Source organism: Candoia aspera, chromosome 2 (genome assembly GCF_035149785.1).
Source record: "Candoia aspera isolate rCanAsp1 chromosome 2, rCanAsp1.hap2, whole genome shotgun sequence".
Lineage (NCBI taxonomy): Eukaryota > Metazoa > Chordata > Lepidosauria > Squamata > Boidae > Candoia > Candoia aspera.
In genome coordinates, this window is record NC_086154.1 from 138638617 (window position 1) to 138649118 (window position 10502).

At 40.9% G+C, this 10502-nt stretch overlaps 1 protein-coding gene across 4 annotated transcripts; it reads left to right on the top strand.

Moving 5' to 3' along the window:
• Positions 1-328: 328 nt before the first annotated feature.
• On the top strand, positions 329-8967 carry HNRNPA1 (heterogeneous nuclear ribonucleoprotein A1). Of its 4 annotated transcripts, XR_010067235.1 has the most exons (13): positions 329-473; positions 564-602; positions 2194-2310; positions 2603-2749; positions 3337-3547; positions 3643-3735; positions 3812-3904; positions 4214-4312; positions 4712-4822; positions 5166-5294; positions 5561-5623; positions 8512-8592; positions 8849-8967. XR_010067235.1 is itself a non-coding variant. In XM_063293855.1 (12 exons), the coding sequence occupies exons 1-11, from the start codon at positions 459-461 to the stop codon at positions 5614-5616; spliced, it is 1095 nt and encodes a 364-aa protein (XP_063149925.1). In that variant the 5' UTR covers positions 329-458; the 3' UTR covers positions 5617-5623; positions 5854-6176. The 4 variants fall into 4 exon arrangements, 3 of the variants coding, with proteins under 3 accessions (XP_063149925.1, XP_063149924.1, XP_063149926.1); XM_063293855.1 differs by lacking the exons at positions 8512-8592; positions 8849-8967 and adding an exon at positions 5854-6176 and having other exon boundaries at positions 3812-3908; positions 4233-4312; XM_063293854.1 differs by lacking the exons at positions 8512-8592; positions 8849-8967 and adding an exon at positions 5854-6176.
• Positions 8968-10502: the final 1535 nt, after the last annotated feature.

Genomic DNA, 10502 nt, shown 5'->3' on the forward strand with positions numbered 1-10502 from the left:
TATAACAATGAATGAAGAGAAGACGGACCAATCACTAAAAAGATGGCCGGTCGTAAAAACCAATCAGAAGAACTTACGCTCCGAATTGCCCAATCAGAGGGAAACAATGTGAAGGAGAAGGGTGTAGCCTTGCAGCTGGAGCTCTAGGAGTACAGGGCGGGAAAATTCATCAAAGCAAAGGAGTGACAGAAATCCAACCAATAGAAAGGCAAAGAAGGTGGGAAAATGAAGAGGAAACAGGCGTAATCTTTACGTATCCATCCACTAAGAGGCAGGCTATTTGCCCATTGCCCAATGGGAATTGGCAAAAGCTACACAGCTATCCAATGAGAGTGGGCGGGGGTGGGTGTTGATAGCGAGACGACGGCGCACGGGTGACTCTGCCCCTTTCGGTATCGGGTACAGCGAGAGGGAGCGTCGTTCGTGAAGAAGATTGGCCTTACCCAATTGCTATCGCCATGTCCAAGTCTGAGGTAAGAGCCTATAACGGGCGCTTTTGTTCTATTCTTTCGACTCTAAACCAGTGGCTTGTTTTTGTGGAATTATGTGTCCTTTGCCTTTAGGGATCGTCTGATTATGGGTGCGATCTGTCGCCTAACGCAGTAAGTGTTACAAATACCGTTTCCCCCCATCTTTCGCGCTCCGGAAATGCATTGTTTTTCTTTTGTACTCCTCTTTTCCGCCGCTTGTCTGCGTTTGGCTTTCTGACTCCCTTTTGTAGTAGGTCTTCCTTTCTTTCCCGGCCAGGCCTACTCCCCCCACCGTGCCTTCAAACTACGCATGCGCGTTGCCTTGCCTAGCTGAGGCGCCATCTTTTCCAGTGCGTGGCGTTCACAGCTGCTATCTCGGCCGCTCGTAATGGCTGCGCTTGCGCTGTGCGGCAGGCGGAGCTATGGACGCACACACCTGAGCCCTTCCACCGACCAGTTCGGGGTTTGCGTGCGGGGGATGGGAAGATGCGAACGCCACGTGCTCGCCCGCTTTGTCTCCGCTGGCCCGTTTTCCGGCCCTTAATTTCACGTTTCTCCGCTCCAACTTGCCTGTGCAAATGGGAAGAGGCGGCCTGGTGGGTCTTTTTTTCCCCTTTTCTTCCTTCAGATGATTTTTGCGCGGGGGTGAGAAGAGGATGCATGCTCGTTCTGAAGCAAGACTTGTTGTGCCGAGGAAGCTCCGGTTAAATACATTAAAAGATTGAAAGCACTTGTATTGACAAGTAGGGGTGCTGAGAAACTGTGTTGCATTAGCCTCTGTACGTGGCTAATGGAAACCTGAGTTTTAAGATTGCTAGAATGTTGTTCTGTAACTGGAATGTAATCTCGCCTTTTTCCCCTGAAATTGTGTGTTCTTAAGTATCAGATAAGAACTACTTTGCTGGAAACACTAAAATACACCTGATTTGGGGGAATGGGAATACGTGTATTAAGACAATGGCGCTCTTCATAGGCCTAATGAGGATATTCCTGAATTGTTTTAAAAGCAAGCTGCAGAAGGACAGCCTGTTGTATTTCTGCTTATTTGGGCACATCCGAACTAGTGGCTTTTCCCCAAAAACATTCTTATAGAGTGTGACGATAAAGAAGCAGCTAATGTATATTTATATTTATTATTCAAATTTAATTATCACCCATCTCCCCCAAAAGAGGAACTCTGGGTGGTATATGCTTTAGGTAACTTAATTGCTCTGGTGCTGCATATTAACATTAGTGTTACACTGTTTTAGAATTCTATTTAGAATATAACAAGCAAAGTAGTTAATTGCTTCAGGGTGAAAGGTTGCATTTTATGACACTAGAATGGACCAAAAAAAAAATGGGGTGTGCTGTTACATTTTCTGGATGATCTCTAAATTACTTAGGTTTTTATCTAGCAACTGCAAAAGCTAAACAACAACAACAAAAACACAGTAGCAAGCCAGGAATGGATTTTTGTGTGAAAAAGGACTTGTGAGTTTGGTTCTGGTACTGACAACAGCTATGTTGCCTGTGCATGTGGCTAAAAGCACTCTGTTTCTTAATTATTAGCTAATTTCTGGAAACTGATCCTGTACTTTTCACCTGACTGGCTGGTGGGACCTAGTATTCTAATAAAATGGTGAATAAATCATGTGAACTTTCAGTATGGCCCCCCATTACATGATGTATCTGAGTGCTGTGATAGTATCCTTCCTACTGTTGCCCTACTTTTCTGTTTCAGTCCCCCAAGGAACCTGAACAGCTGCGTAAACTGTTTATTGGTGGCCTCAGTTTTGAAACAACAGATGAGAGCCTTCGCAATCATTTTGAGCAATGGGGCACACTTACAGATTGTGTGGTAAGTATTTGTGTTGATTTGTGAACTTTGTATTTTGCCTGAATTATCAATTTGAGTAATAAAGGGATACAGGACTAGTAGGTAGGATACTCAGAAAAAGAAGGAAAACTCCCAACCAGAAGTACTAATTTTGCCTTTTTCCCTGGAAATAGGGCAGTGATATACTAAAACAGGACAATTTGGTTTTTCTAAATAACAGATTGGACCACACAGTGAACCTTTGTTTGAAGACATGACATGCATATTGTATATTTTTTAGCAAAGCTATAAGAGGTATATTATTTCTTCTTAGGTAATGAGAGACCCAAATACTAAGCGCTCCAGGGGGTTTGGATTTGTCACTTACTCAACCGTGGAAGAGGTTGATGCTGCCATGAATGCCAGACCACACAAGGTTGATGGTAGAGTGGTTGAGCCAAAGAGGGCAGTATCCAGAGAGGTAAGAACTGCTGTTGGGCACGTAGTCAACAGGTTCAAAGTATTAGCAAGAGCGCTGGAAGCCCAAGACAGTGCGGCCATGTATTCTACTCAGAGCAGTGATGACTTTGTTGGTTCAATAGTTACTGTGGCATAGGACATCTTTAGTTTAAAGTAAATTATTTCTTGCATGCTTTTATGGTTTTGGCTGTGAGTTATGCAAAGTTAGGATATATAAGATAAATGGCCATACAGTTTTTCTTAAGTTTTTTTTTTTTTTTTTTTTAAATCAACCATGCATTGCATTTGGGGAGAAAATACAGAATATACTAAGTGTGCTAACTACACCTCCCTTCTATTCTACCAATACCTATGTTGGCTGAGATTGAAATGAGGTGTGTTTCTGCAGTTCCAGCTTGGGGAAAGCTGCTCTAATCTAGGGCCATAGCCACTTTAAAATTTGCAATTTATAGGTTTAAAATTTCAGACAGTCATGTCTTTAAGATGCATCATGTGTTCTCTGGCAGTATGGATAATTATCAAGTAGCTAAGTGTAACTTGTTAGCTCATGAATGCTGGATTTTCAAACATCTTTGTCCTGCCTTATAGGACTCCCAGAGACCTGGAGCCCACTTGACAGTGAAAAAAATCTTTGTTGGGGGGATTAAGGAAGATACAGAGGAACACCATTTGAGGGACTACTTTGAACAGTATGGCAAAATTGAAGTTATAGAGATAATGACTGATCGTGGCAGTGGCAAAAAGAGGGGGTTTGCCTTTGTTACTTTTGATGACCACGACTCTGTGGACAAGATTGTCAGTAAGTATCTCATTCTTTCAGCTATGTTTTGGCTTGCTCTGTGTTCTTTTTATGTAGCTTCTAAGGAGATTTTGACTCCATCTTTTCCTGTCTAGTTCAGAAATACCATACTGTAAATGGGCATAATTGTGAAGTCAGGAAAGCTTTGTCAAAACAAGAAATGGCCAGTGCCTCTTCCAGTCAGCGAGGTAAGCGTGCAGTACTTGGACGCCGATGCATCTGTAGTTATTGGCCAGGAATGCTACCTGTTGTTGTTGTTCTTAGGTCGTAGTAGCTCTGGAAGCTTTGGAAGTGGCCGTGGAGGTGGATTTGGTGGTGGTGATAATTTCAGCCGTGGCAGCAACTTTGGAGGCCGCGGTGAGTAGGGTTTTTAAAGATTGGTTCGTTTTAAGACCTTATTCCCAGTAAGGGCTTAAAGGAACACATTGTCGCATCTTATCTGGGCTCTACTAGATTTCTTCCTAGGATTGAGCAGCGCTTTGGACTTGTGCATCTCTTTCCTGTACTTCTATTTTTTTTATACAAATGCCGAACTTAAATGTTTGTGATTTTGCTGAGATGGTGTACAGAGACAGAGTTAATGACTTTGCTGAAAATTATCACAAGTTCACCATAAATCTGAAATAACATCAAAACACTAATAAGCGTCTTATTTTTTATCCTTAGGTGGGTTTGGCAGCCGCAGTGGTGGTGGTGGCGGCGGCGGCGGCGGCGGTGGGGGATATGGGGGCAGCGGAGATGGCTATAATGGGTTTGGCAACGATGGTAAGTTCATACAGCTTTTGTAAGCTGCTGTAGCTAAGTTTTCATATAGCTGACATTTAGCTACATATTGTTGATTTATTTTTAGGACGTAGATATCCTTAATATGGCATAAGTAAAATTAAAAACAGTTAAATAGTCTAATTTTTCAGCCTCCTTTCAACAGTGCACTTGTAAGTTGCCCAGTGAGTTGTGGGGGATAATTACCAACTGAACAAGAATGTTTGTCTCTGTTCTGATGTTTTTTCTCCCGATGCGGTAAACAGAAAGATTGGCCTTTCTGTGGGCTTTTAAGTTCCCTTTAAGTAGATACCATTTGTAGAATGTACATCTGTCTGTTTTTACAATTGGCAGTGGTATGCTGCGATTGCTTAATAGGACAGTGTCTGGTCTGTTTTGTAGGTTATGGAGGCAGCGGCCCTGGATACTCTGGAGGAAGCCGGGGCTACGGTAGCAGCGGAAGCTATGATGGGTACAACAACGGAGGTGGTGGCTTTGGAGGTGGCAGTGGGGGTAAATGTCATGATGATCTTGAGTGTTAAAATTACTGATTTATGTATCGAAATTTTAGCTGGACCAATAAGGTGTTACAGTAGGGAGTATCTGCCGGGGCTGATATGACTAGATGATAGCAGAAAGATACATGAAACCAAATCTTTGCTGCCATCTAGCAGTAGCATGAATTTTTGCAGTCTGGTGTAGTGGCCTTAACATGTGTCTCCATTTAAACATGCCCAGTATGTTTGGGAAAAGGTATCTAGACAGAGTTAATTATAACAAAGAATTAGTGTTTCTTGTTTTATAGATGTAAATTTTGGGGCCTTGTAGATCAGTGGATGCTTCTTATTCTGTCCAGGAAGCAACTTTGGAGGTGGCGGAAGCTACAATGACTTTGGCAGTTACAACAACCAGTCTTCAAATTTTGGGCCCATGAAAGGAGGAAACTTTGGAGGCAGGAGCTCTGGCCCCTATGGTGGAAGTGGTGGTAAGTGTGTTGCCTAATTGACTAGGGACAAAATGGGTCATGTTAATTTCTAGTTGAATTCCTGAATGGTAGAAATGAAAAACTGAGGCCAACCACTCTCAGTTTCCTCGTTCTTTCTCTTTAGAAAGACGATAGCGCTCAGTTCTTTCTGAACAACGTCTGTCTCATTCTTCTGAGCTATTCCCATTTAAGATCACAAGCGTTGCTTCTCCTCCCTTCAGTCTCATTGCTTGAGAAAATGAAACTTTTCTTCTTTCTCTCTTAAGGTGGCTATGGTGGCTCTGGTAGTGGCAGTAGCTACGGTGGTGGAAGGAGGTTTTAATTCCTAGGTAAGACTTTCTCCATTTGCTCCTGGATAAATATGCAGTGCTAAATGAATTGTAACCGTAACTCATAATGTGGCTGAGCAAGTTATTGTAGTTTAAGCATATTTGGAATAAAATGCAGATGTTAAAGCTAATATATGGACTGGCAATCGGGGGAACAAACTTGATATTGGATTATAGCCTTGAGTCTCAATATGTTTAGATTAACAACTTTATTCCATATTATTCAACAGGAAACAAAGCTTAGCAGGAGAGGAGAGCCAGAGAAGTGACAGGGAAGCTACAGGTTACCACAGTTGTGAACTCAGCCAAACACAGTTGTGGCAGGGTAGAACTGCCTCATGAAGACATGTGTTAGACAAGCGCTTGTTTGCAAACATCAGGACTGTATTTGTGACTAACTGTATAACAGGATATTTTAGTTTTTGTGTTCTGTGGAAAGTGCAAAGCATTCCAACCAGGGTTTTATGTAGATTATTTTTTTCCACACCCATGCTGTTGACTGCGAACTGTAATAGACTGATCATGACGCTGAATAAATGTGTCTTTTTTTAAATGTGCTGTGTAAAGTTAGTTTACTATAAGTTAATGTACATTGATTTTCACTACATGGAAAAGCTTAGTGAAGAGTCAAATAGCAGAGAACAATTCTCAAAATGCCAAGAATTTCTTATATTCAAAGCCAAATCTATTGATTTTGTGTCTTGTGCAGCTTCATGAAAGACAAATTGCAGAAATTGCCTTGGTGAAGAACCACGTCCATAACGTATTCCTTATTTGAATAAGGACATCTTCTTGGTAGCTTGAAAATTGTTCTTTCCTGTTTGCTTTTTCAGCTCAAGTCTCCCCTTTTTTGTGGTTGAGTTAAAAGGTGCCAGTGACTAAGGCAAGAGGTTTTATATGCTGGATTAAAGGCAAATACTAAGGCTGTCCACATCAGCATATAGGCACAGCAGCTCAAACGAGATTGAAATGGGACATTTGGCAAATAAATCATTACCAGAGCCTGCTACGCTTGTGTTGACAGCTCTAGGCAGTTAACCAGTTGGATCTGGGTTGCTCTAAATACAGTATTAATTTTATCTGTACTAGAGAATTTTTAACTTCTTGGGCTTGACAGTAAGAGAATCAGCTGTCAAAAGTGTGCAATCTCCAATAACTGGGAAGTTGTTGTGGCTTGCTTTTGCAGTCTCGTTTTTATAATAATGGGAAATGGACAGATTGTTCCACTGAAGAGACTAGCAAAATACGTGACTTCTCATCCACTGCTAGCTGAATGAGTAAGATTATCCCTCAAATGTTACCAGTCGCTAAAATGGATAAAAGTATCCCAATTAATGGGGATGGGTGAGGGGTCATGAGGTTGTGCATTGGTTTAAAAAGCTAGTACACATGATGGATGCCTGATAGGCAAAAGTTTATAAAAACCCATTGATCTAAACTAAGATTTGACAGTGTGCTCTCTTTTCTCAAAAATAGACTAGGTATTGTATCAAGATAAATTCCAACATGAGGAAAATAGTATGAATCTTATTACTGCACTCTTAAACTAATCTTGTGGTATTAAAGGTGCTACTAGTTTGCTGCTAGAGGCACTTAAAGTGACCTAATTATCCTCAAATCTGTTCATTCCAGTGAGGGAGCCAGAAAGGTTCTCATCTCAGTTAAAGTTAAGTTGCATTTTGAAACTCAAGAAATTTGTTTCCATTTTATGAAGCCCATCCCATATATTTTCCCCCTTAATGCAACTCTTACCACAGAAATTGTGTACACTGGGTCCTACTTTCTGGTTCCATTAAACATTGCTTGGTAGTATGTTTCTGTTCCATGAGATGGAAATAGAAATGCTCTTAAAATTTGGAGGGGTGTAGATATGGCATGGAATTATATTATACCTTGGTCAATTGATCTGTGAGATCTGAGTACACCTGTAGCATTTCCGTCCTAGTGTCTTATGAAATAGGACAAATGTGTGCTTAAATATGTTTATGGTTACAATGGTGCTTGTATATGGTGTGTGTACAAGTGTATTTATATATAAAACTTCTGATTGGTGACTGGTTTAATTTAGAATGCAAAATTAATAGTCCTGATGGGTTTTTCCATGGCTGAGTTTTGCAATAGCAGGTGGATCCTGACGAGACCTCAGGATTCACGAAATAATACTCGTGTTTGGCATGGTAGCATAACCTCAACAAAGGAGAGCACACCAGGACCCGAAAACTAAGTAGCATTACAAAACCGGGAGGCATGCAGATGTTTGAGCTACTAGGAACGGCTAGCAAGCATAGCTCCGAATGGCTTCCAGCTCAGACGCTACTACAGCTGAGAGTAGACACGTGTTTTGAGTCGAGTGGACAGATAAGCCAGGTGCAGGCTTCTGCTGACTAGAAGGGAGTACTCAGTGACCATCGGAAGGAGTCAGACGAGAGTAAGGATCCTTGCTCTTAGGACTAGCAGTCAGACGCAGAAGGAAGGAAAGGTTATATTACTGTACTGGTAGGTAAGAACAGATTTTACTTATGTCCTATACAGTTTTGTTACCCTACTAAACTTTCTCCAAGACTGAGTTTACCTTGTAAATACCAGTCTAGCTATCTTTTAATTCACCCAGTGCTGTAATATACAAGTAGTAGATGGATAGAACATTACTGATTAATATTTTACTGTCACAGGCCCGGCAACATGGCTAATGAAATGTACTTAATGAAAGCACTGCCTTTTCATCCCTCTGTGTGGCCTTGTTGACTTAATTTAGTGTTGTACCACAGTGCACTGGCTGTGCTGCTATAAAGGCAGAGGAATTTATGGGGGGGTGGGGATGCTTATGTTAAATATAAATAGGGACCGAAGAAAAGTGGGTGGTATTTAATATTTCTTCCTTTTTATAGGAAAAGAGGAGCTGTCCGGTGCTAAAATGCCTTTGTTCCTGACAGATGGACTGTCTTTGGATTTCCTTTTTCTTTTTAAAGGTAAAAACAATGCTAAACAGTGGGAATAAGGTTACCAATACAAATGAAACATACTAATATAAATGAACTTGCACTACAAGTTAACTTGAGAGGTAGATGGCAGGTTGATGAACTTTTAATAACTTTTACCACTATGCTAAATAAGTAAACATACCATTAGGAAATTAGAAGTTTAGTGTCCAGAAGTGCCACCCCATGCTCTGACCAACATTATGTCTGATCTTAAAGTTCATTATTATTTCTCTTTGCCTTGTAGGACTCTTCAGCTTGATGTACCATAAGCCTTTCAAAGAAAGTTAAATTGCTGCTGGGTAGCTGTATGTATAATCTATTCTTATGAATAGCTTTATTTAATAAAACAGTTTTTGATATAAATTTCTTGGCTATCTTTTTTTGACTTGCTAACATCAGTTCCAATAAGGCGTTAGAATGTGCTTCTTAAATAAGAATGGACAATATAGAATTCTGTAATAGCAAATAAGTATTGGTCTGAGGGACAAACCAATGGATATTTTCACAAACGTTTTCTATATAGTGTGAAATCCTCCCAGTCATTTTTATCCATTTGTTCTTGTAAATTAGCTACCCTAAAATGATACAGAAATGCAAGCTTGCTGATCATGAAGCAAGTTTGCCACTTGAACCAGTGTTAAAATTGGGAGTGCTGTATGGCGGCCATTGAACAGTGAGCTGCACATAGCTATCTGATGGTGGCCCAGGCAACGTGAGAGAGATGGTTCTTGCCCTTACCTTTTTGGAGAAAGCGTCACAGTCCAAAAATAGGCGGGGGCAGGATCTGAAAGATGGGGTTGAGGAATTGAAATGAGTGCCTTAATCTTCTGTGAGGCTTGCACCCATTTTAACTCTCTCTTCCCCAAATGACAAGTTTTCTTGGCATATCACAAAAGAAACCCTACCTTCTTGGCAAAGCGCAAAAGGTTTCTGGAGGGCTACACGGGCCACTCTTCTCATATCCATTGAGAATGCTATTTTTCCCCACATCTGATGACTAGCCCTCATTTATGCAGAATGTCAAAAAAAGCAAATGCCCTGAGCTGTCTGAATAGCCAATCTATATCATTCAAAAGCTGCCCTTTAGCTCATTCAGCTGAGTTTTTGGCACTAATATTTCCCTAATCAGTTCGCCTTTCCAAGCAAGCTAGATTTCTAGGTGTTGTAGTAGAACTGGTAAAGCAAATCTGCATTTGTACCTCCTTTACATTTTATGCAAACATGCCCTTTCAGTAGTCAAGATCGACCAGAACCACTGCAAAACAGTGCTTTCTAATTCCTGTTAAAACTTGTTACCAAAGCTTCATGCTGTAGCCTAGCCAAAACGAGTGGAGTAAGCAGTATCATCTATGTACATCTGGAGTTTGAAATCATATTTCGCAGAAGTTGAATATTTGGCCTATAATTACATGGATTGCCTACTGAGAAGAGTTTGTCTGATGGACATCTTAAAATTGCTTCTTTTAAACATGGGAGTTCATCCCATCAACCAGGAGGTACGGTCCTCTCAAAACCTTGAGGGTAATCTCATCCATTTAATAGGGACAAGGATTGATTAAAGCAATAGCTTCATCTTCCTCAGTGACCTCAAATCTTAACTCCACTAAAATCCCAAACAACAGTGAACAGAGATTAAAACCCATCTGCAGATCTCTGCAGCAGAGGAGGTAGCAAAGCTGTCTTATTTCTTGAACTCTCTTGCTTCTGACCCAAGAGACCAGCAAACTCAGTATCAACTTTCCTTTGGCATTTTGAAACCACTTTTTATCTTCATACTGTGTCCCACCACCCTCAGACAAAAGGACAGATCTTTCACCAGATGACAGTATTTCAATCATGGAGTATTACAGGCATTTAACACTCGGGCATTTGGGACTAATTAATTTGGACGTTTTGCA